The sequence below is a fragment of the Typopeltis vanoorti genome, chromosome 25 (genome assembly GCF_054136105.1).
Source record: "Typopeltis vanoorti isolate ZY-2024b chromosome 25, IOZ_Tvanoo_1.0, whole genome shotgun sequence".
Lineage (NCBI taxonomy): Eukaryota > Metazoa > Arthropoda > Arachnida > Uropygi > Thelyphonidae > Typopeltis > Typopeltis vanoorti.
Genome location: NC_143573.1, coordinates 75,915,349 through 75,943,083, shown reverse-complemented (window position 1 = coordinate 75,943,083; position 27,735 = coordinate 75,915,349). Strand labels below are relative to the sequence as shown.

Below are 27,735 nucleotides of genomic sequence, written 5' to 3'. Positions count from 1 at the left end.
TCCATGTCAAAAAACAGGAATTTTAAAATGCCTCATCAGAAGAGCCAAAACTAATCGTTCTACTTTTGATTATCTACAGAAAGAACTTTCTACTATCCAACAACACATGAAACGCGATGGCTTTTCTGAAAAAAGTACTCAACGTCTTCTCAATTCTTATAATCCTCTACAAAACAACAAAGTTTCAACACGTCGAGTGCCTATTCCTTATATATCTGGTATTTCAGAACCTATCGCAAGAATTTTAAAGAAATATGATTTAACAACTACGTATTCACCTATTAACAAATTGTCTTCTCATTTTCCTTCTCCTAAAGACAAATGCTCAACTTTATCTCTTCCTGGAGTTTATCAAATTCCATGCAACTGTGATCTCTTTTATTTTGGACAAACTGGACGTTCTCTTGAAAAAAGAATCCAAGAACATCAATCATCCATTCTTCACAACAAACCTGAAAAGTCTGGATTGGCTCAACACGGGATTGAAACTAACCACAGCATCCTTTGGTCCAAGACTCGCCTCTTACATAGATCCCGTTATAGGTTCGAACGGTTGTTCAAGGAAAGCGTGGAGGCCTTGCTCCATCGCCCCAACCTGCATCGTAATGACTGTATATCTATATCAAAAATCTGGGAAAGTCTAATCAAGATTACTCATTAATTAATTTTTTTTTTTTTTAAATAGCAAATTCAATCATGTTTGTACTCGAAAATATTCCGTTTCATACTTAGTGATTTAACATCACGCGGCGTGTTATAATTTTAACGATCTATTGTTAGTATTCTAGCTTGTATTTTTAAACTGTTCTTGTATTACCACTGACAATGGTCTGCTATTTCCAGACTGAAATATTTGGTTAAATAAATATCTTTCTTGTAATTACGTGATTATATCATTCAGCCTTATGTCACAAGTATCCTTGAAACAACAGAGTCTGATATTATGATTCATTGATGGATGTCATCCCTCATATTTAAGATTGAATAGCTTAATTTGGCATTGATAGACAGTGAATTCACTCAATACAGGGATGAAATCTATGTTAGCAAAAATAACTAAATTCTTCAAAGAAGAAAAATTAGTACATTACTTATTACTGTCATTTTATTATCATTAGCAAGATTACTAAAATACTCAATATTCTGCCAAGTTATATTAAGTAATAAACATGAAGCAAAGAAAAGTGAAATGTCATTTGGAAAGCAGTAAAGATAGACAAGGAAACTTTAGAAAATGGGTAAGCTAAGACGAACGGAAGGTAGCCATTACGTTATCTTGAGGAGTGACAATCTTTCACAACTGTTATCCCTCTTTCTTTAAGAGGATGATAGAAGCTCAGCTGTTTTTTTACATCCTTTTTAAGTTTTGAAATACTCAAGGGTTCCGTAAATTCCTTAAATGTTTTGGCATATTTACTGTATTTTTTATGTTGAGCCCATACATGAGAGGTTTGGTTAATCAACCTACATTAGTAGCATGTATGGGTAGTGGGATGGAAAAGGAGAAACTTGTTTAAATTTTGATTTAAAAGTTTTTGTATATTGTATTCCTTAGGATGCTAGGTGGCAGCCAGCCACATGAGTTCTGACGGATGGGGGAATTATTGATGCTATTTCATATGAACATTTAAGATGGAAATATTTTATCACATATAGCAAAAACCAAATGTCTCTGCAAAAGAAAGACATAGCATCAGTCAAGCAGATAAAGGATGCCTCAGGAGTAGTATTACAAGACGAGGACAAAATCAGAGGAAGATGGAAAGAATATTTCCGTAAACTACTAAATGAGGAGAATCCGAGAGAGAGAGAGAGAGGTGCGAGGATGGAGAGGTAAATGAGAGACCGGTGCAAGACATAAGTAGAGAGGAAGTGGTTTGGGTACTGAGAAAAATGAAGAATGGAAAGGCTGTGGGAGCAGACCAGATACCTGGGGAAGTATGGAAAAGTTTGGGCAGTGAGGGCGTGGATATGTTATGGGATCTGATGTGTAAAATAGCCCAACAGGAAAAGATACCGGAGGAATGGAGGAAAAGTATTCTTGTCCCAACCTACAAAAGAAGAGGAGATGTTCAAGACTGTGGCAACCATAGAAAAAATCAAGCTGATGTCACATACATTAAAAATATGGGAAAGAGTAATTGAAGCAAGTTTACGGCAGGAAACGAAAATTGGTGAGGAGCAGTTTGGATTTATGCCAGGAAGAGGGACAACGGATGCAATATTTGTGCTAAGGCGATTGATGGAGAAATATAGAGAGATGCAAGTGGATCTGCACATGGTGTTTATAGATCTGGAAAAGGCATACGACAGAGTGGCCAGGCAGGAGGTATGGAGGTGTATGAGGAAGAAGGGGGTGTCAGAGAAGTACGTGAGGTTGGTGAAGGAGATGTATGAGGGAACAGAAACTCAGGTCTAGTGTCTGCATGAAAGAAGGGTTCCCTATTGTCGTAGGGCTACACCAAGGGTCAGCTCTGAGCCCCTACCTCTTTGACCTGGTCATAGATGTACTAGTGGAGGATGTCAAGAAGGAGGCACCATGGAGCATGCTGTTTGCCAATGACATTGTTCTATGCGAATCATCCCTAGAGAACTTGAAAATACCCTGGAAGAGTGGGGAAAGGCATTGGAGGAGAGCAGCATGAGAATTAACCGGGTGAAGACTGAATATATGTCAACGGGGAGTGACGAGGATATCGTCATATGACTCCAGGGTGAAAGGCTAATTTCAGGGAAGAAATTCAAGTACCTTGGGTCGGTTGTCGAGAGGAATGGTGACCTAGATGAGGAAATACAGCACCGAATAACATGCGGTTGGATGAATTGGAGGAAGATGAGCGGGGTCCTGTGCGACAAGAGAGTGAGTTGTAAGAGGAAAGGAAAGCTCTATAAGATGGTGGTGAGGCCGGCGATGCTCCATGGTGCGGAGACGTGGCCTATAACCAAGGCACAGGAGAGGAAGATGGAGGTAGCGGAGATGCAGATGTTGAGATGGATGAGTGGTGTGACAAAAAGGACAGGATAAGGAATGACTACATCAGAGGGACGGTTAAGGTGGGACCAATTGGCAAGAAGATACAAGAAAGTAGGCTGAGGTGGTTTGGACATGTTGAGAGGAAGGATGAGGAGTATGTTGGTAAACGAGTGGAGTATATGGAGTTGGAGGGAAGGAGGAAAAGAGGCAGGCCCAAGCTCAGGTGGAGGGATAAGATGACAGAGGATCTTAGGGAGAAACGTGGAGTCCGAAGGATGCCCTGGACCGGAGAACTTGGAAGGTTAAAGATTGGTGCGCCGACCACGTTTAACATGGGATAAGGCAGAGTGAAAGAAGAAGATAAGGTTAACAGCTGTTCAGAGGTGAAGTAACATCTTGAGCCAAAAAGAAATCCTAGTTTTTTAGAATCTGAGGAGAAGGCATTGGTTGTAACATGTTCATACCAGGAGAGGCTTGATGTCAGGGTGATTTGAGAAATCTTATCTTGTCTGGAAATTTGAGTGTTGTCAAAAGTAATACTGGAAGAAAATTTTTTTGCGAGAAATTAGGTGGAACTGGGTATTGCTAACATTTCAAATTGACAAAGTTATCTGAACCACATCGGAGGATGACTTGGAGATCAGAATTGAGGGCAGTGGCGGTTGATGTGATTTGTGTAGAGCAGTGGTTCTTAAAGGGTGCGCCCTAGAAGATTTCTGGGTGCACCCTCTGGTATTCCAGAGAAATATGTGTCCAGATATAAAAATAAATATAGTTGCTTTATTATACCTTTTCATTACGGATATACCGCTCTTTTTGTCAACACATTATGTTAATTAACAGCGGTTTTTCTTGCAAAGAGAAAAAGAATATGGTTTATTCTTTTGTGTATGTTACTTATTTTAAAAGTTGGAAGTGGATGTTATGTGCATATTACTTATTTTCAGATAAATACACCCAAATAAAATGGATAGATTTCTCAAAAAGAAGCATGATATTGAAGAATCAGATTCTGGAAGTGAGCAAAATCACTCGCAAATATAATGAAAGTTATTTAAAGTATACATTTTTGGTCGTTTTTATAATAGAAATAAAATTTTATTAATACAGACCAGTATTTTACAATAAACATTTATTAAAACCTACAGTTTGCTGGTGAAACTGCTAGGTTTTAATAAATGTTTATTGTAAAATACTGGTCTGTATTAATAAAATTGTATTTCTATGAAAGTTATTTAAGCTTTGGTTTCACTTGGACCGGAAGTGACGATCATCCTTTGCACTATGTTTAGTATGTGGATGTAAAATGGCAAATGAATAATTGCTTCCTAGTAAATTGAGTAAACATTTTAAAACTATACACTCTAATTTACAAGATAAATCTAAGTTTTTTTCAAGAGATTGTCTGAACAACAAACAAAAGCGGCAAATTCTTTTAAAAAGTATGACTGTTTCTCATAAAGCTCAAATCGCTTCTTATCAAGTCGCAGAACTGATAGCAAAAAATATGAAAGATCATACTTTAGGTGAGTCACTTGTTTTGCCTACATGCAAAAAAAATGGTCATGACAATGCTAGGAAATGAAGCAGCAATGAAAATAAGCAAGATTCCTCTGTCCAACAATACAGTTCACAGGCGTATTATAGAAATGTCTTCTGATATCGAGAAAAATGTATGCAGTAATAAACTTCAGTATTCAAATTTTGCATTGCAAGTTGATGAGTCAACAAACATTACCAACAAGGCACAACTCTTAGCATTCGTCCATTTTATTAATGAAGATCAAATAGTAAATCAGTTTCTTTTTTGTAAAGAATTAAGTGTGTCTATAAAAGGTGAGGACGTTTTTAACATTTTGAATAGCTATCTTGATAAATGGCAGTTAACATGGAAGTTGTGTGTAGGCATTTGTACAGATGGAGCCCCTTCCATGGTAGGCTGTGTTAAGGGCCTTGCATCTTTTTGTAAAAAAACAAAATGAGAATGTTATCGTAACTCACTGCTTTCTTCATAGGGAGGCCTTGATGGCAAAAACATTGGGAGAAAAATTAAGAGAAGTTTTAGATCAAGATTTAGATAATTTTAGTTTTAGATCAGATGGTAAACTTTATTAAAACTAGACCTGTCAAATCGCGTTTATTCGAAAAGCTTTGTATCGATATGGATTCACAACACAGATGGCTGCTTTTATACACTGAGGTGAGGTGGCTATCAAGGGGGAAAGTGGGAAAGTACTTACCCGTGTACATGAGCTACGACGGGAACTTCTTGCGTTTTTTTGAAGAGATGAAACAATTACATTTTTGTAACCTCCTTCGGTGCGAATTTTGGATTGCCAGGTTACAGTATTTGGCCGATATATTTCAGCAGCTCAATATTTTGAATACTAGCATGCAAGGGAAAGAAGAAAATATTCTCGCATCCACTGACAAAATGAAAGCGTTTCGGAGAAAACTACAGATTTGGAAAAGAAAAGCTGTTGAAGGTAATTTGGAAATGTTTCCATTGGTAGGTAACACTTGCATAAATGAAACACTTCCAATAATAGTTGAACATTTAACAAGTTTAGAAGAAAAATTGAGTTCTTATTTTTCATCACTTAACACTGAACAATACGATTGGATTAGAAACCCATTTATGGAAACTTCAAATGATTTTGGTTTAACATTAACAGAAGAAGAACTAGCAGCTATATCCACTGATCGTGGATTTATGATTAAACATAAGGAATTGTCTCTTGAAGCCTTTTGGATTTCTATAAAAGAAGAATATGTGTCAATATCTAAAAACACTTTGAACATTTTACTACAATTTTCAACATCATATTTATGTGAATTAGGATTTTCTACCCTCACCACAATTAAGTGAAAAAAAAAAAAAAGAGGAACTCTTCAATGTATTGACGAGGAAATGAGAGTTTGCCTTTCAAATATATGCCCAAACATTGAAGCAATCGCTAGGACACATCAGGCTCGTGTTCCTCATAAACACAAGAATGAATAAACTTAAGGTATGTTTCATTTTATTTTTTTTTTATTGCATTATTTTTTTTCTGTAATATTTGACTTAATTATTATTATTATTATTATTACCACGGCCTACTCCAGGAGTCCTTAGACTCATCGAGGGAGGCCCTAAACATCATGTTCACGCAGCTGTTCAACATTCTCACAGTATCTATCATACCTTGCCTTGAACTCGCTCACTGTCATAGCACCCACAACAGACTCTGGCAGCTTATTCCACTCTAAAAGTAAAGAACCCAGCTCTAACACCCCTGCTAACCACGCTCTTGCCCAGCTTCCATGGGTGTCCCCTAGTTCTCCCACCACCAGTCCTGATCTCAAAAATATCATCTGAATTAATCCTATAGAATCCTTTTAGCAATTTGAATGTCTCAATCATATCTCCCCTTTTCCGCCTATCAACTAGTTTCTGCAACCCACAAATCTTCAACCTGTTCTCATATGGTTCATTCCATAGACCTGCTATCATCTTAGTCACTCGCCTCTGGATCCTCTCAACCTCCTCCCCATCAAGAAGGAACCGAGGTGACCAAATCTGGGCACAGTAGTCGAGATGAAGTCTTATCAGGGCTCGGTACAGAGGTACAATAACTTGTTTTTCTCTGCTCGTCAAGGTATTTTTCAACAACCAAGTGAGTTGATGAGCTGATTTAGCTACTTTCGCAATGTGCCCCCTAAACTTCATCTCCCTATCCACCAACACTCCCAAGTCCCTGGCCTCATCAATCTCTTGGAGTACAGTTCCACCAATGTGGTATACTGCTGCTAATCTTTTCACTCCGAAATGCATAACCTTACATTTTGTCACATTAAATTGACATCCATTCTCCTTAGTCCAGAACTCCAATCTATCTAAGTCATCTTGCAAGACTTTGACATCTTCTGCATTCACTATCGCCGTACCCAACTTTGCATCATCAGCGAACAAATGAACTGTCCCACTTAGACCCTTCCCTATATCGTTAATGAACAGATTAAACAGCAGTGGTCCAAGAGCAGAACCCTGTGGCACACCACTAGTCACAGGCCGTTTTTTGGACTCTACTCCTGAATAAACTACTCTTTGATATCTCTCCATCAACCACCCAGCTATCCATCTCACCAACCCTATATCCATTCCCATATGTTGTAGTTTACGGATTAGAATTCCATGTGGTATCCTGTCAAATGCCTTTGCCAGGTCCAGCAGTATCACTGTAAACCCATTTCCCTTATCCAGTTGAGCCGTCACCTTGTTATAAAACTTGAGCAAGTTACTGAGGCATGATCTACCCTTCACAAAGCCATGCTGTCCTCTGTACAGCATCTCATTTTCATCAATCCATTCCTGTATTTTTCCCTTGACTACTTTCTCCAAGACCTTGACAACGACTCCTGATATGCTGATCGGTCGGTAATTTGCAACCATAGTCTTGGATCCTCCTTTATGCAGTGAAACTATTTTCCCCTCTTTCCACGCCTTCGGGACTAAGCCAGAGCTGAGACTCAGATTAAACAACATGGTCAAGGGCACTGATAATTCATTAGCCGCTTCATGCAAGACCCGTGCCGGTATACCATCCAATCCCACAGATGTATTCAAATTAAGGTTCTGTGATAGACTATTCACCTCCACTTCATTAATCACAATTCCCATATAAACTAATGGTTCCTTCATTTTTTCAACGTCACCACCTGGATGCGATTATTATAACATATTTCTCAGAAATTTGTATATAGTGCACCTACAATTATTTGTAGGATTTTAAATGCGCCCTGACTTCAAAAGGTTTGAGAACTACTGGTGTAGAGTAAGGTTTATCAAATGAAAGGAAGGAATGGAATGTGCTGTCATCTACAAAACTGTATTGAGTTTGGAAGTCAACTGAAGTAAATCCTTGATATATAGAAGGAAAAGGGCTGGTGAGAGAACAGAACCTTGTGAACCCTGGCATTAGTTGAATGGTGAGAGGATAAGGTACCATTCACCATCTCACACAGTACATCCAGACAAAGTTGGTAGTCCATTTGCAGAAGTCCTGGGACCAACCATATAATGGGAGTTTGCTAGTAAGCCTTTGTGCCAGACCCAGTCAAAAGCTTTGGAGGAGATAACATGTGCAACCACTTGAGATTCACCAAACTTTTCCATGGCATTTGTCCAGAGATGGGTGATATGAGAGTACTGCATTTAAGGACTTGTTATTTTCTTTTTGCATGGTCTTCTTGACTGGATTTGTGATGTTGATTGACTGCTGGTGTTAGCGTGCTCTGTAGATGAAGGCTGGGCAAGAATTTTGACATTTTTCTTGAAGAGTTTGAGGTTGGGAATACTCAAGGAAGCTGTTCTGGACAGAAGTAGATAGATATTTCTCTTATAATCATAAAAAAATAAAAGCAGGTTTGGTGTGTTGTACTGAAAATTGATGTTGAAGTTGCTTTTGTTTTAACATGCTCAATAGAAAGTAGAGTAATGATGGTTGTCAGTTCAGTGGAATAGTGACATTGGAAGTACCAGTAGAAAAGAGCTAAAGCAGTGAGCCTGTGTGAAGATGAAAAATCGGTCTCTGATTGAGGGATCCGCTATAGTAGCCAGATTGCCCTCCTCTTGACAGTACAGAGAATTTTTAATGAGTTTGAGGTATACTACCTCAAACATGTGAACAGCAATATCAGAATGGGTTGGTTTTGGATTTCACCTAGATTGGTGAAAATAGCCTCTTGACTACTAAAGAATAGACTTTTTAGATGTTGAGGAATATATTGATGTGATACATACATACATAGCTCATGGCAAAAACATGATCTTAAAAAAGAGAATCATGATGTCATTATATATTAACAGAATTGAAGAATTTAAAATATTTTACGTTAAAACTTTGAAGGAAAACACAGATCTAATCCAAGAAATTGGAAAATTAAAATAAGAGTTAAAAGTAAAAGTCTTAATATGTTATAAGAAGGAAAAGAAACATATCATTATAAATTCAGATCTAAGTTTGTAATCCAGGTCACAGCTTCAGGAGCCACTTGTAAAAAGTCATTCCAGTCATTCTGATAAGCACGGAAGATGCATTCTGTTACATAGTCTCTTGTGAAGCACCACAGTCATATTCTGGAGATGTTTGTCTGTTCCATTTATAGAGAGTATCTCCACATAGGCCATGATTTGTCCGAATTCTATCTGCTAAAAGAGGTAACCAATATGTTGGGGTCGATCTAATAGAGCCTGTGATTAATCTTAAGGTATTGTTCAATTGAGAATTGAGAATTCTTATGTGAGGGCTATTTAGCCACACAGGAGCACGATCTGATCCTGTGATGATTTGATCACCTTTAAAGATGTTATGCAAATGTTCTTTCGTATTTTCCTTTCATGTTTCTTTCCACTTTGATAAAGGATTAAAATTATTTAGCACTAGTTCTTCTGCTGCTCGTAGTGACAGATGGCGAGATTTCAATCTATTGACATTGAGTGTTGGGAGATCCTGATGAATAGGTAGGTTCGTTTTACCAGCAATTTTTTGGAATTCACGGACAAAAGAATTCAATCTACGTAGTTCTGTAGGAATAATGCCTGCTAAAAGAGGTAACCAATATGTTGGGGTCGATCTAATTAGAGTCTGTAATTAATCTTAAGGTATTGTTCAATTGAGAATTGACAATCCTTGTGTGAGGGCTATTTAGCCACACAGGAGCACAATATTCAGCACTTAGAATACCAAAGCAAGGGCTGTTGTCTGAAGAGTAGAGGCTCTAGAACCCCAGGTTGTGCCACAGAGTCTGTAGGATATTATTACGTGTCCTTAGTTTATATGCCAAGTTTGAAAGATGTTGCCGGAAAGTGAGAGAACGGTCAAGTGTGACTCTCAAGTACTTCAGGAATGTATTATATGGAAGTATAGTGTTGTTCAATTCAATTTTTAGTTGTGATGTATTTATGCCATTAGTAGCTAGAGGTAAGACTCCAGGTAGCAAGATCTGACTGCCTGGTGATAGATGTATTACTTGAAGATAGTGGAAGATAAGCTCAGATACCATCTTTTTTGTGAAAGACAAGAGTGCATTTTGATGGTATTGAATATCCTTACCCCATTGAAAGATGATATGGAGATCCCTGTTTATGGCATTGGAAGTTTTGAGTTTTGGGATGTCTTAGCACTACATGCTTTGTCAGACAAGTGGGATGAATTAAACAGGATTACTAGTGATTGAGTGGGTCATTTATGTATAGGAGAAAGAGGATAGGTGATAGAAGTGAGTCCTGAGACTTCTTCAGGGTGAAGCTGGAAGAGAGGAAGCCATCAATCATAAAATGCAGTGGATAATGGAGAAAACTAACTACCCAATTACAGAAGTTTGCAGGGAGAACAAAAGGTGGCAGTGTGTTTAGCAGGCCTCAGTGCCATACATGATCATATGCTTTGCAAATGTTATGAACAGAGCTTAAAATTTTGTGCTTGCTCACTAGTCAGGTTAGCTTTGGTGTACTCTGCCATTGTCATTTAATATATCATAGGAATGCATTTTTGATTTTAATCCTGGATCTACTTAATTAATAAGCATTTTTAATGTGGTTTCTAATTTTTAGCCTGTAAAACTACCAGTACAGATGTAAACTACTTGTGTATTAGTGTGTTTATCAATTGCGTATAATATGCATGAAAATTTTCTAAGTGATTTTTTTTTTTTTTTTTTTTTATTAACATACTTTTTTATACCATATACAGGGAAAAAAAGCAAACAGTTTCTTTTGTCACTGTAAGCAAATGTTGAATATTCAGTATCATAAAAACATGTATACACATGCATTTCTGAATTGATTGGCTCTAAAAATGTTGTCAGCAGCAACAGGACCAGTGATATTACATGCTACAGCAGTAACTCATAGAAAACAATCAAAACGTTTCAAGTTTAAATGAATATAAAGAAATATTTTGGGAAAATAAATATTTAAACTTTCCAAGTTTAATATTTTCTATTAACAGTCAGATTCTGCATATTCCTTCACTGGGTAAGAAATAAACTAATTACTCTGTTTGATGCATACCTATTTTAGGTTGATGTGTCATAATTAATTGGTTACTTTGCAGTATGATTGAGTATTCTCTAAAGATAAAATGATGCACATTATCTTATTCTCTCATTGGTAGTATTCCATTATGCCAAAGTCAATGATCAACACAACAGGTAGTTGTAATGATTAGCATTTCCCCAATAGATGTTATAAGTAAGGTAAACTTATTAAAAAAAAACTATGTACAGTATAAAACATAAAGCAAAATCAGCATTATGTAAATAAAACTATTTTATTTATTTATTTTATTTTATTTTTTTTTCAGCTAAAAAAAAGCACTTGTCACAGATAAGCAGACAAATGCATTTTTGAAGTCATGGTTATGAATAATAGTTATTTCTTCATTTTTCTTTTCCTTGCAAGTGTCCAGAGGTGGGTGATATTGGTTAAAAAGTCAGCTGTGGATCTAGATTGACAGACTCCATATTGATAATTGCAGGTTAACTGGTAGGCCTCTAGGTAGCAAATCTTAATTGACTTGTCTCTCTTTATTGGAATAGGTTGGGTATATGCTTAGTTCCCCATGTTGGATAAGTTTTTGCCAAGTATAGAAGACTAGAGTATATAGGACATGTGTTTAGCTCTGGAGTACCAAATTTGAGTATAATTGAAGAGATGTCACTGGAACCAGAGAACTCGTGTCAAGTTAAGTATTCTTAAATTAAAAATGCCAAGAAATTTTATTCTTGTTTCATGGTTATGGGAAGGGTTATTATCTAGACTTGTTTCAACCTTGGAGGTTTCATTAGTGGCATAGTATTATATAGACCCAAAAGGATGTGTGCTTTGCATTATGAGATACTAAGGCAATTAATATGTAGTTGCTATCCTCTGCATAAGTAGCTTAGTCTGGAGTTATTTCACATGCAAGTAACTCATGCATTTTCTATGCGAGTATACATAATTACACTTGTATAAAGGATTAACCAGGAATAAAATTTCTTGGTGTCTTTAATTTAACCAAGTGAAAACTTTTCAATTAAATATTCTTCTGATGCTTTGCTGGAAAACATAGGAGGCATATGGGGCTCAATTTCTGGTATTGCAGGATGTGATTTGAATTTTTCACTAGCTTCAGAAAAGAAGTATGTTCAAAAAGAATTGGAATTCTATGTATACACAGGTGCTGGCTGCAAGCTTGATATAATAATGCAGAAAGTCTTTAGGTTAAACCATAGGTTGCTCTATTGGGCCATTTGACAACTTTTATATTTGAAAGTTTTCATATTAAATTTTATTTTAAAATTGGCAAAACAGTATACAAAATGTAGTTTTATAGAAATGTTCTCAGACATCTTGCATCAGAATTATGCACTATGGCATCATTTTTCAATGTTATTATTTTATTAGTTTTGGTTTCGTAACCACATAATCAGCACTAGCAATGTGTCTGATATGTTTTTAAAGTGAAATTTTCAAGTGAGATTTATTCTACTTTCCAGATATCTGATAGCTGCAATTTCAAATGTTCTTTATTGTAATTCAGAATTGAATTGTATTGTGATTATCTGTTCTTCATTGTAAACACATTCTTTCTTTTTTGCTAATGATGGCAATGTGTAAGCCATTACCAACTCGTTTGCTGCTTAGTTGAACAGAGTACACATTCTCACTGAGGTGGTTGATAGTGTTTGGTACTTGGATAACAGATAACAAGAGAGAGAATGGAAGTTTGAGAAAACAGACCAAAGAAATAGAATTTTAAAATAAAAATAAAATTCTATTTCTACGTTCAGAGAAACACATAATAGAAAGTTTATTTGTCTTCTGTATCAAGGATGACAGTGATGTTATTTTATTGGAACAGGTGATGGAATTAGCAAAATCTGAAACTGTAAAGTGCCTTTTAATGAAGAGGCTGTACTTTGATATTGTGTTTTATAAAGTAGTAAACTGTTTTTCTTTAGTAAAGAATTTATAATTTGTGTTTTGTCTGGGGTAAGACTGTTTAAATTCAGTGAAACAATGTGGATGATTGGAACGATATATGCTAAATAAGGAAACACTGCATAGTGTTTACTTATTTAGTATTAAGAAGTTTATATTTTGAGAAAATTCCTGATGAAGAACAGACTCTAATGAACCTTTATTGTTTGTAGTAATTTCTTGTGAAAAACACCCATTAGTCTGGTAGGCTAAGCTCATGTAAAACAAACCATCAATAGAATGAGTCAAAGAGATAAAGAATTTATCCTTTAAAGATAAAGGAGATCTCTGAAATATAGTTTTTATTTATGCCTTGGATCCAAATAGTTTAGTAGTTATTAATTTAATTATTATTTTTTTAATTTTTTATGTCTTACATAGTCCAGAAACCATATTCTAGGGGCTAAACATGAAACTTTCAAGCCTCCACCAGTAAGTGGAGTGATGATCTCGCACTCAGCGATGATATTAATCTATCACCTGAAAACATTTTGCAAACATCCATGCCCACGACTGGATTTGAACCTGCAGCCTTTTAGTTGGAGAGTGGGTTCACTAGCCACTTGGTCAACAGGCAGGCTATATAACACACACACACACACACACACACACACACAAAGGGTGGTCTGAAAAGTTCTCGGCCTAACAATGAAAAAAGATTTATAATTTCAAAATAATTTTTATTTTTCAATATAATCTCCCTTAAGACTAATACTTTTATTATTCCAGCAATGCTCCAGCACCATTACCCATCCCTGTAGTGGTTTTCAGTAAGATCTGCAAAATACCCCTCTACAGCTGCAATCGCCTCTTGATTTGAAGAAAAACGCTGACCAGCGAGGAAGAGGTTTAGTTTTGGGAAATAGAGTGCCAACAATTCATAGTGCAGATCCCTTAATTTTCCTATTGCCAAAACATCTTTGTGGGCAGGTGCATTTTCCTGATAAGATGATTTTTTTTTCTTCTGCAAACAGTCTTTTCTCACAAATTTTTCGTCTAGTCTGGTTGAAAGATCGGAATAATATTCCCCAGTTTTTGTTTTACCCTTTGCAGGATAATTAATAAACAAAATGCCTTTTGGCATCCTAAAATGCTGATGCTGTGACCTTTTCTGCTGATGGAACTGACTTTGTAGTCTGTTCCATCAGCAGAAAAGAAGACAACTTCTTTGCTGAACCAGCTTCTGTCCGCTGTTTGGATTCTGGTGTGTAATGGTAAATGCAAGTCTCATCCATAGTAATAAATTGATTCACAAAATCAGTTTTATTCTTGTTAAAATGCTCCAAGCATTGTTCAGAGATTTTCATGCAAGTATGTTTTTGATCTGCTGTGAACAAGTGCAGCACCCATCTTACACAAAGCTTTTTCCTTTACAATTCTTCCTGTAAAATATATCCTATGGCCAGGTTTAAACTCGGCAGTCCATTTCTTAATTGTCAAACAAAGGAGAAGAGTGCCCATAAACTTTTATGAACTTCTAATGAATTTCTTTTGACGTTAAAACTTCTTTTACAAAGAATTTTATAACTCTTTGTAAAATTTTTTTTGAAATGACTTGCAATTTCATATAAATGCTTATGGCACATGTACCAACTTAGAAAAAAAAAATTTTGCTGATAGTGTCTACCATCCATGGTCGAGGCTGAGAACTTTTCAGCGTATAACAGTTAAGTTATACACTACTTTGATTGAACTCTTGTATACTTTACTTATTTGCACTTCATGTGTGGGAAAATGGTTCATTTAAAGAGATAAACAAATTAGCACAGTCTCTTTATAGAGATTTTTAACAATTTCCACAAAGATTTGATTACATCAGAGTTCTTCTGGTCCTTTTGTTTTACTTTGGTATTAAATGCATTAACAAAGCCCTTGTTTATATATATGCTGTATATAAACAAGGGCTTTAGCACAAATGCAAATTGCACTGAAAGTATAATGGGATAAGACAAGTGGAGGATTAATAGCAGAAGACAGCACATGAAGAATTTTATCACCCACTTTGGGACCACCCTGCTTCAAATAGATGTCTCATATAATTTGTAAGCGTACTATTTGGTGTCCAGAGCAGGTCTCTGTAATTATCTAACCCCACTGTAATTTGTAACTTTTTGTAAGCATAGTGTTGATATCTTAGGCAAAAGAAAAGATGCAAACTTCTAGGAGATGGTCACCCTAGAGAACATCTATGGTGTAAAAGTATAGATTTAAAGGGAAATAATGTTACATTGTTAGGATTTTGTAGTGGATGGATGAAAGAATTGACTTTTTCTAAGTCAGTCTTTATTGGCTTACAACACTATGCAAAAACAATGTGATTATGTATTAAACTGCTAATATTTTCCAAAATTTAAACTGATCCTCCGAACACAATGCTTTATGCAGAATACGAGAACCATAGTGATATGTTCAGAATTATGTTGGTTTGAAATGCATAGATATCAGCAGCATCATACATAAATGATGCTTATTTTTGTTCTTGAGTGGTGTTAAATTATTGCACTACAAACATGCTTAATTGCAAACATCTAAGCTGCTTTTTTTTTTCTTCTCGAGTTCTTTGCACTTCAGAAATGCATGTGCTTCGATGGAACTGAGGTTAGATGGAAGTAAGAAGTGAATATCTGAATGTTTGTATGTAACATTAAACCATCTCAGTTTATTCGACACACATTCACAAGAACATACTTTGTGTTATTGCAAATATTTAGACCAAAAACTAATGAGCTATCATCAGTAATCACAAGGTGATGCTAGTTAAATTATTTGCTAATCTCCATAAATAAGATTAGCCAAGAATGCTAATCTTATTTATGGAGCTTAGACAAGTATCAGAATGCCACTTTATGGGTAGTTGCAAAATAAGATTACAGTTAAAGCCAATATTAAGTGATTTGAAATTAATTTGATGATATAGCATCATCCGATTCCTGATATGTACCTGCAAGGGGTGTACAGGATAATTATGATACTGTCCTGGATAATTATGATACTCTCCTAAACGAAAGTAGGCTATATTAGCCATTAAAATAATAATTTGTTTTAGAGGCGTAACATGGGAATTTTTCCAGAAATAATACCTATAATTATGATAATAGTATATGAAAATGTTACACCATTACTAACTTCTGATCAATAATTTTTCTCCAAATTAATCTGTTATCTGTTGAGACTCCAGTATTATCAGATCTTATATTTCTGTTTAAGGTGTTTTTTACTGTATCAATCCATGTATATTCTGGTTTTTCTCTGGGTCTTTTTCCTGGCAAAGAACACTGGTTTTGTTGATCTTTCCTCTCTCATTCTGTTTAAGTGACCATACCACCTAAGTTTAACTCTACTAACACATTCTGAATGCTAACAATGGCAAATTCTTTCCTGATATCTTAATTTTTGATGTGATGCTGTCATTGATGCCATTTGTTCTCTCCACTAATCTTTCTCAGAACTCGCATATCAGAGGTCTCTAGTCTTTAATCAAGTGTTTTATTTCTAATGCAGCTCGCAGATCAACAAGTTAAAATTAGTTTGAACACTGTCTTGTATATAGCTAATTTAGTGTTTTAACTAAATTTCTTCCATATAAATTTATTCAGCTGACTTCCTACCATACCAGCTTTACAAATTCTGTTTTCTGTTTTTATATTTAATTTACCCTCTAAACTAAATGTAATGCCTAAATAGTTAGTTAGTTAGTTTTTCTTGAATAGGTTCTCCATTCAAGATACAGCTGTTTTCAATGTTTCTGCCTATTTTTATTGTCTTTATCCTTTTTTATTGCTGATTTTCATACTGAACCTATTAGAACAGTTATTCAACTTAGTATCAGGAATAGCAAATAGTTATCTCTTAGGATGGCATCAAGGCGTCATTTCTGAAGAACAGAAATGGAAACAATGAATACAGTTTGAAGCAGTAAATGGATGTTGCAGCTGCTCTTGTAGATGCCCCATAGACATGCTCAGCCAAGCAATAGCACAATTAGTTTAGTTTTACTCAGATTACCTACGACCAAGATTGGTAGTGCAGTTAACTATTTCTTGTGGTTTCCTGTTAGATTAAAAAAAAGTAGTTAATACCTACAAAAATTATTTTTATCCTTCAACTATAAGCAGTGTTGAAGATATTTTGTGTACACCTTTTTTTAAACCAAGAACACAATGTCAAGTTAAAAAAACAGACAACAAAGAACATCTGCTTCTTGTGAAGTTGCATAGCATTTACATCTCAGAAATGAAGTGATTTGTATAAATAATTTTTTCTTAAGTTATTTTAATACAAATTTAGGATATATATATATTTTTTTAATGTTGCTTTACCACATACCCACTGTATGCCACTGGTTACAATGGTATACAGTGGGTATGTGGTAGAAGTTGCAACAATGACCTCAACAAGAATTCAGAAGGCTCTACTGCCATTTGAATCCAAAGCTAGTTTCCATATTTGGTCCTTTCAAAAACATTCGTAAGTAATATGAATATTTCAGTCGTTTAGCAAATCTTCACTTAATTTCCAGTATGTAAACTGCATTTAAGTTAAGGGATATTACATCCCATATTGTTTCATGCCGAATATAGTAGATATATAAAGTTCAGTGAGTCTAAGCATAAGCAAATACCTGGATAGTGTTACAACTGACCCTTTAGGGAGTGCAACACTGAAGCAACTCATGGTAAGGGTGGAGCAAGCTCCGATCACTATTCTTGATATTTCCCCATAATGTGAAACCCAGCTCCTAGGAGCTGTATTACTGTTCTACATTATGAGTGAGAGAAGGTCACTAACCAGACTGGTTTCAACCTTTTATTGAGGTCTCATCAGTGAGTAGGTAAACCTAGAAATACCAAGTTTGTAGCAAACAGAACTTACATATACCCTACTATGAGAATTGCCAAGAAGGTGTGTCCTAATACATTATTAAATATATGAAGAGCCAAAGGCTTCAATTCAGCAATACATAAACTTATTTAAGTTAAGGGATATTACATCCCATATTGTTTCATAGCCGAATAAGAAACTCAAAGAGTTTCATGCCGAATATAGTAGATATATAAAGTTCAGCAAGTCCAAGCGTAAGCAAATACCGGGATAGTGTTACAACTGACCCTTTAGGGGATAAATAGTGTTATGTCGCCTTTAGGGCATAAAGGGTCAGTTGTAACACTATCCCGGTATTTGCTTATGCTTGGACTTGCCAAACTTTATGTATCTACTATATTCGGCATGAAACTCTTTGAGTTTCTTATTCGGCTATGAAACAATATGGGATGTAATATCCCTTAACTTAAATAAGTTTATGTATTGCTGAATTGAAGCCTTTGGCTCTTCATATAATTAATAATGGAAACTGCATATTTCTAAACAGATTTGTTAAAATAAACAATATAACCCAACAATTTTTGTCAAGTCAGACTTACATCAAGAGGTTACAAGATTTATAATTAAAAAAAAAAGCAAGAAATAATTACAGCAGATGTTAAAAGAACACCCTAATACAGGGTTTTCCTAACTTGCTAAAGTTGAGCCTAAAGCAAGCAAAATTTTGTTGCTGAGCCCTCAACTCAGTCTTTAAAATAAACATGAAAATAGGAAGAAATCAAACACTTGCCATTTTACAATTCAACAGGCTGAGCATTACCGTCACTTGCTGCATTTGAACTACCTGCACTCTCATTACATTTGCTAATTTTCAGCCACTTATTCATTTTAAAGGGTAGAATTATTTCACTTTCTTTAAATGCTACACTCATGAACTAATAAACACTTTATATATTTATTTCTATATTCATTTATCAGGAGAAACCACAAACAAGTTCTTTGACCAACTAACTAACTTTAAATAAACTTATGAAGTTGGTGTAACATTTGCTAACAAATATGGCAGGATTACAACATGCTCCTAATGATTAGAATTTTCCATAAAATGTTTTCCTGAATACCTCCCTTGATAAATTAGAATTTTTCACCAGAAAAAAAAAAAAAAACTATAAAACAAACAAATCGCATTTGATGCATTAATTGAAAAAAAAAAAAAAGTGAATGTTTGTATTGCAGAGCCCTAGAATTTCAGTTGTGGAACCTTAGGGCTCTGCAGACCCACTTTGGAAAACCCTGCACTAGTACATATAAATTGCAACCAAAAACCTCTGTTGTATTAACTAATGTGCAAGCATTTGAGCAATGCTAGTTATTGCTCAAGATCTGTAGCATAAACAGTCATATCCCAGTTCTGCAGTATTTTTGATTTGCTAGATTTTTGATTAATGCAAACCAAACTTGCTATAGGATCCCACATAGAACATGTGGGATCCCACAGACCGTATCCTACATGGTGTAGGATACAGAGACTGAGGCCTCTAAGTTTTCTTAGGAAATGTGATGATCAAAATCTTATACATTGAGAAAGAAGCTACTTTAACATAATTATGAAGCATAGTTACAACTTTGTCCATATCATTCTTGATGTAAGGTAGTGTAATAACATTTTGAAATCTTATTTGAAGCAAGAATTTCATTAGTCTTCAGTTCATATCCACCGAAATAAGTTTTTCATCCCTCCCCAAGGCACTGGAAATGTAGGGTCTGTCCCATAATGTTTTTATTGTGCCTGTCTTTTGTAATAGATAGGTGGCATTAAGCAGCATGTTAGAATCTTCCAGCTGTGATTGATCTTTTGCATAGACAAAAAAACTGAATCTTTTCTTCTTCAGATAGTTCAAGAAAGATGTAAAGAAATGGTTAATTTTGTGATCTTCCATTTCAAGAGCAAATTTTATGCGTAGGTGCAAGATGTTTAGATAATCTTTAAATTGAGTTGTATGCCTGATGATGCAAGTCTAACACTTTGTGGAACTTATCAGGTTATACTGTTTATTTTAATATCTGTTTAGAAAAATCTGGTTTCATACCAGACATTAAATGAACATGCAGAATTGTTGCATTCTTCCAGCTGTTGCAAGTTGCAACATTGGCTGAATGTAAATGCTACGGGTTGTGGTTCTCCAGACATTAAGCTGAATTTTCTTGGAATAATTTAGTTACTCCAAGAAAATTGACCTCTGTCCAAGGCACTGGACAGAAGTCAGTAAGTATAAATGGAATGGGAATTAAATGATACATATTTTGATTTAAATTAACAGAAATGCCTTAATTTCAGTTAGAATTTTCTGGTAATGCATCAGGAGAACAAAAATAGTAATCAAGCTATAAGAAGTAGAAACTGTAGAGACCATTCCATCTGGTAGACAGAACTGGATAGGTGAAAGATCTTTTGTAGTTAAGACAACTTTAGTGCATTATATAAGTACAAGGTGAAGTGGGTGATTAAATTTCAATAGCATATACCTGCTAAGACTAGAAAAAATAAATAAACTAGGATTTTTCTGAAAATGGAAATTCACATATTGAAGCAAATCCAGAGCCAGAAAGATGTACTTCTTGCAGAACATGCAAACTGAACAATGTATAATGATATCTGAGTTGGTTAAGATCTCCCAACATTAGATACGTTAAAAACCAGATTTACCAACCATAAAGAAGTATAACTACTTTTTTTGATAATGCAATTCATTTTGACTGTACAAGAGTATCTGTAATAAGAGCGGTCATATACTATTTCGAGTGATGAAGAAAATACATTATTACATGAAAGATGGTATCTATAAAATTCACTGAAAACAGCTCGTTTGTACAGTTCTTTGAATAACAGTTCACCAAAAGACAGTTTAATTAAAAAAAAAAAATTGAAATATTGTGATATCACACATTGAAAAAATTAGCCATAGTGATAACAAAAGTTTATAACTTGGTTGGATCTATGATTAAAAAAAAAAAAAGTGATTATTAGGTAACCAAGGTTGACATTTGGCTAGCAACATTTGCTTGACTAGTGACCTAGCACAATTCTTCAAACCTAACAGTTGATATACCTTGTATTTTTTTAAATATTAATTCTGTTATTTTCTATATCCAAAGAAGCATCTGGTATTCAGTGTCAAAAGTTTAACCACTGATTCTTAAAAATTTAGTGAAATAGAGAAAAAATTGTTACCTATTAATTTTATTTCTTTTTCTCTCCTCCCTCTTCCTTGTCTTGTGAAGGCATATTATTTTGACAGAGATGATGTTGCTCTTCGGGGATTTTATAAATTCTTTAAAAAATCGAGTGATGAGGAGCGTGAACATGCAGAGAAATTAATGAAGTACCAAAATATGCGTGGAGGTCGCATTGTTTTACAGAATATCCAGGTAAAATAAAATTACACCATGAGTATAAAGGTTTTAAATATATTTTGTTTATTATTTTAACAGTATAATAGAACACAGAAACTAAGTAAATAATTAATTTATTAACTTGATGCTGATATTTCACTGGTATTATAACCAGCATCTTCAGATCACACATAATACGCGAGACTAAAACAACATGGTGTACTTAAACAAAATTGTAGCAGCAACATAAAGACTAAAGTCCTGATTTTGGCGCCCTCTATCTGGGAAGAAAAAAAAAAACCTATCATATATTACTAGAGTCCTAGAAAAGTGCTAGTTTTTTCTTAATATGACTGTCTCCCAGATCTTCAGCAAGTTAATACAGCCATATTTGTTGAGATTTGGAGTGTGTTTTAGGGCTTCTGTCGCCTCTAAGAACAATCTCTCTGATTTATACGGGTTTCTGTGTAGTACTTTTGTGTTTTTCCAGTTGATCCTATGTGCAGGGGTATCCAGAGCATGGTCTGCTAGGCCCAACTTCCCATAATGATAATTCCGGACGTATCGTTTATGTTTGCTGATGCGGATATTTACTGTTCTTCCTGTTTGACCGTAGTAGGCTTGATTGCATGAGCAGGGTACTTGGTAGACTCCTGGATGTGATAAAGGATAAATACTAGTGCTGTGGATTGTATTTCTTGGGAAACGTGGTGGAAGACTTCCAGTGAGTACTAGCGGAAGGGATAAATGAAGAGGAGAAATTTGTTCTGTGGGGTTGCAAAACTGAGTGGGGTGTATTAATGAGACAAGTGTTATCAATCAACCTGCTCTTTTCTGTATAGAATTCAATGGTTGGAAGGATTTCTGATTTGTTATAGGGTTAGGAGCTGTTTGGAGTTATGCCTCGAGTGAAAGAGCCTTAATTTTTTTTTATGCAGAGGAGCAACATTTGTGATGTTTGTGCCAAGAGAGATTTTGAAGTTAGTGATTCCAAGAAGTTGAATCTCATCTTGAACAGAGATTTGAATGTTGTCATGGGTAAGATTTGAAGAACAGGGTTCTTTTTTATGGGAAATAATGCAGAGGTGTGCTTTGCTAGTTGAAGTTGATTATCCAAATCCCACTGAATGTTTTGAAGATCAGAATTTAAGATATTGGAGGTTAGAGGAGTGATTTGTGCTTCGCAGGATTTGTCAAATGAAAAGGAAGAGTGCATTGTGCTGCCATCAGAAAATTCTGGATTTGGAGTAGATCGTTTATATATAGAAGAAAGAGGGTGGGCAAAAGAGCAGATTTGTCAGCATTAGTTGAATAGATAGAAGATAAGGAGCCATCGAAGTGAGTGTCTGACCAGAAATCGGGGGCTGACCAAATGATGGGAGTTTTCTTAATGGACCTTTGTGCCAAACTAGGTCAAAAGCAGGGGCGTATATTCAGCATATGCTAGGTGTGCAGTGCACACTCATAGAATATCTATATCACTGATATTATATTTTTGCATTTATTCCTGTTAAAGGCTCCCATAATTGTTTCCTGGCTTCATGATTCCTAAAATTAAACACAGTATATTAGTGCTTCATAAAGAGGACACTTTTCAATGTGTAAACATTTGCGTTAATTTGTTCGGCATTCCTGTGGTTTTAAATAACTCGGAAGATGGGGCAGAACGTGCGGCGAGACAATAGCACCCTGAAATCAGTGGCTGTGATTAGTTATTTTGCAATTAGTTATTAGTTATTTTGTCAGCCAATCTGGTTGAATGTTGTCATTTGTCATGAGTTGCTGTTTGTTTTCCGAGTTTCATCTGTTTTGCATGCATGAAGTGTGAACTGACCCGTTTAGGACACTGATATAGACAGGTTTTTAATAATTTTCTATAAATTTAACTTTTTTGCTCATATTTACAATGGGGAAACAGTGTTGACAGTCTACTGAATGTCCTGTTTTCTGCAAGAGCTTTTGTGGATTGTATGATTGTAGTCGAATAAAGCCTCATCCTCCTCTTCCAAATTACTATTTTGAGTAATTCAAATATGCCATCCAAATATAGCATCCTCCTTCATTATTGTTTTCTAATATCTTAAAACGTCTAAACACATTGTTTTCCACTCTATGCAGATTTGGTTAGAATTGATAAATTAACGTTAATTGCATCAGACCAATTAAGATGAGCTCTGATGTGCTATATATTCTTGAAACTTTCATACATCAATTAAAATGCAATCATACAGTCAAATTGATGTGAACTTAGTTGTATAAGCCACACATCAGCACATCCGACTGAAATGGGCATGCAACGTCACTTGAGATTTGCCAAACCATGTTTGCCCAGAGTCATAAGGTAGTAGAGCCTCTGTTGATACTTTGTCATTTATGGGAGTAATATTCTGTTATTTTTACTCAATCTATACCAGTGCCTGACTATTTATTGAACTGCATATAGTTGTTTTCTAGATGTGAAAATTTAATATTAACCCACTTTATAATGCCGTACATACATACATAAAAGATATGACAGTTTTTCTTGCTGCTACATCTGTTTTAGAAATGAGCTACTTGCTTCCCCCTGCTTTGCTGTTGGTCTTCCAACTGACACTGTGATGTTGCAGAGCTCTGAATTGAACACCCAGTGAATAACATTTTTAGGTTAATATATATCCTGACTAAGTTTTATATGACAAAGCTGTAATTCAAGTTAATCACCGCAGAAGCTTTATACAGGGTGATTATAATTAAAGTTGAAAGGCTATAACTGGATAACTGTTCAACAGAATGATTTAATAGATCATTTTTTGCCAAATAAAATAGTTAAAGTTAAACAGTAATTGAACAAAGTAGTGATGTTTCTTGGGAACAAATTGTCTAAGATGTTGATGACTTCAACCACTGGAATGTTAGTTAACGTCCAGGATTGCTAGTATATCCTCTTCAAAAATAGGGATGTTTTTTATTTTATCTATAAAATGTTTTGAGTTTTTAATATAAGTATCCGAGACGTGAATGTGTTGTTGTAAAATCTTCGCAAGATACTTGGACAGTTGGTAAGTGGGAGAATAGATTGCATCAACCATTGGACGTAATGGTATACCTTCTTTATGAATTTTTGGAAGGCCATACAATCTAGGAGTAAGTGGGTGCATAGATTTTAGTTTTTTTTATAATTTCTATAGGCCAGTTATTCATTCCACGTAATAATTCATTGGTGTCATTATGGTTTTATGTGGTAGGATCTCTACTGAGAACTTCATATACAGACCTGTCAGATAATAGATTTTTAATTTTTTCTTCATAATCTTTAGTATTTAATATAACTGTATTATTACCTTTGTCAGCTTTGAGATGATGATATCTTTATTATTCCTTAATTTGAGAAGCGTTCTTTCCATTTGGTTAGAGTTGATGTTAGGAGATCTTGACTGAGCTGAAAGCATTATGCTGCTTTTTAATCGTAAGTCATTAGCTATTGGAACTGGTAGTAATGAGAAGGCTTTTTCTAAGTTGTAGATGAACTCTATTTTAGGAAGAATGACAGTGGGTTTTAAAGCAAAATTGAATCCTTTTTTGAGGATAGAGATCTCAGGTTTACTTAAAACGTGTTTAGATAGGTTAATTATCACTTGGTTATCTGGTAGAGACGGTTTGCAGTTGTTATGATTATCATACAGTATATTGAATTTATCAATTTGTGTCTTTTTGCTGTGATTAAATGTTTTGGTAAAACTGTTGCTAATCATATTGTCTAATAGTTGCCATGTCTCAGCGTCAAGATTATTAGAGATATCTGTGAATAAATTATAGCACTGTGAATCTATTTTGCTAAGCTTGTATGGCGAATTCTTTCTCTAAGAAGAGCATACGAAGTTCGTTGGTAAATCAAGTTGGCTTGTCTAGTTTTATAATGTTGTTTCAAACGAAAAAATTTTGGGAACACGCTATTGTCTCTACATCTTTTTAAAAAAGTCAGATGGTTTAAATACCTCTCTTTTTTGCATTTTAAACCTTCGAGATTGCGTACCTTTTGTTTGGTGAACTCGTTGATCCTGTTCATTATGTTGAATTTTTTTCTTGACAATTATTCATAAGACTATTACACTTCTTTTATATAATCTTTGTCAAGTAGCTTTATTTTATCCTCCTACATGTTTCGCCAATCTTTTTCTATTTCAGGCCTTTCATGCCACTTTGCCTCTACTAACTATCACATTGAGTTGGATAAGAGCGTTATGCCATACGTAGAAGATAACTACCATTCAAGAACCTTTAAAGAAGCAGCTACAGTCGCCTGTAAAACTGAAAACCTAAACAAGAATCAAGATCTAATTTTACCGGAAATTTGGAAAACTTTTATCAGATCATTAAACATCAAAGAAATGAACTTTCATAACAATTACGTCATGAGCCAATAACAATAACGAATAAATCACGTTAATGAGACACGCACATTGTCACGCACAATACCAATTTTTTGTATGAATTAGAACCATTAGTTATAACCTAGTCTGTAACCTTCATTTTAGCTTACTAGTTTGTATTCCCTGAGGATGCCAATAGAAAAAGATTGGCGAAACATGTAGGAGGATAAAATAAAGTTACTTGACAAAGATTATATAAAAAAAGTGTAATAGTCTTATGAACAATTGTCAAGAAAAAATTCAACATAATGAACAGGATCAACGAGTTCACCAAACAAAAGGTACGCAATCTCGAAGGTTTAAAATGCAAAAAAGCGAGGTATTTAAACCATCTGACTTTTTTAAAAAGATGTAGAGACAATAGTGTGTTCCAAAAATTTCTTCATTTGAAATGCTAAGCATTTCAAATGAAGAAATAGACTCACAGTGCTATAATTTATTCACAGATATCTCTAATAATCTTGATGCTGAGACATGGCAACTATTAGACAATATGATTAGCAACAGTTTTACCAAAACATTTAATCACAGCAAAAAGACACAAATTGATAAATTCAGTATACTGTATGATAATCATAACAACTGCAAACCGTCTCTACCAGATAACCAAGTGATAATTAACCTATCTAAACACGTTTTAAGTAAACCTGAGATCTCTATCCTCAAAAAAGGATTCAATTTTGCTTTTAAAACCCACTGTCATTCTTCCTAAAATAGAGTTCATCTGCAACTTAGAAAAAGCCTTCTCATTACTACCAGTTCCAATAGCTAATGACTTACGATTAAAAAGCAGCATAATGCTTTCAGCTCAGTCAAGATCTCCTAACACCAACTCTAACCAAATGGAAAGAACGCTTCTCAAATTAAGGAATAATAAAGATATCATCTCAAAGCCGACAAAGGTAATAATACAGTTATATTAAATACTAAAGATTATGAAGAAAAAATTAAAAATCTATTATCTGACAGGTCTGTATATGAAGTTCTCAGTAGAGATCCTACCACAAAAAACCATAATGACACCAATGAATTATTACGTGGAATGAATAACTGGCCTATAGAAATTATAAAAAAAACTAAAATCTATGCACCCACTTACTCCTAGATTGTATGGCCTTCCAAAAATTCATAAAGAAGGTATACCATTACGTCCAATGGTTGATGGAATCTATTCTCCCACTTACCAACTGTCCAAGTATCTTGCGAAGATTTTACAACAACACATTCACGTCTCGGATACTTATATTAAAAACTCAAAACATTTTATAGATAAAATAAAAATCATCCCTATTTTTGAAGAGGATATACTAGCAATCCTGGACGTTAACTAACATTCCAGTGGTTGAAGTCATCAACATCTTAGACAACTTGTTCCCAAGAAACATCACTACTTTGTTCAATTACTGTTTAACTTCTATTTTATTTGGCAAAAAATGATCTACAAACAACTCGCCAGAATGATTTAATATTTAGTGCAGCATTGGAATTTCATTTTGCACAAAATCCAAAAAGGATTAGTTCTAACAGTTTCCAGTAGGGTGATGCTGCAATACAATAAATTAGCTATGATATTCTTGGAATGCAGTGTAATGCTGCGACTACCATTTATACAAATGTCCCCTATGGCATATGCTTAGAAAGAAGCTTCTATAAAAAGTAGGTAGTGCAGAATGCATAAATTCATTACCTGCGAGCAGACTTGTCATAGCACAATGTTACCATTAATGAAGAATTGTGCACTTGAAGTTGCTGTACCAAAATAACAGCTGTGCCTTGACAGCACTCTGAAAGTTCAGAACATAAAAAGGATTAAAAATGGGTCCTATGACTGCAAATGGATTATGCAAAATGATCCAGAAATTTGAAGAGACAGGTTCCTTAGATCTCAAACCTGGCAGAGGATGGAAGCCTGTTGAACAGTAGACAGTAGGATAAGTAGCCACAGTGTTAGAGGAAGAAAGGTTGGCAAATATTGTAGGAAGCAGCAGCACACGGTCTTTAGACAAACCCATAACCATGGTTCATGAAGTTGTAAGGCAAATTCTGCACTGTTATCTTTACAAGAGTTCACATTCAGAAGTTGCTTAATCCTGACCGGCTGCATGAGAAACATTTGCTCTGCAGTT

At 35.0% G+C, this 27,735-nt stretch overlaps 1 protein-coding gene across 1 annotated transcript in view; it reads left to right on the top strand.

The window, feature by feature from the left end:
* The window catches only part of LOC150092857 (soma ferritin-like), a 67,402-nt gene that overhangs the window by 7,437 nt on the left and 32,230 nt on the right, over window positions 1-27,735 (top strand). The window contains exon 2 of the mRNA XM_090414681.1: window positions 21,087-21,233. Within this exon, the coding sequence (XP_090270807.1) occupies window positions 21,087-21,233 (147 nt within the window). The remainder of the gene's footprint in view (window positions 1-21,086; window positions 21,234-27,735) is intronic.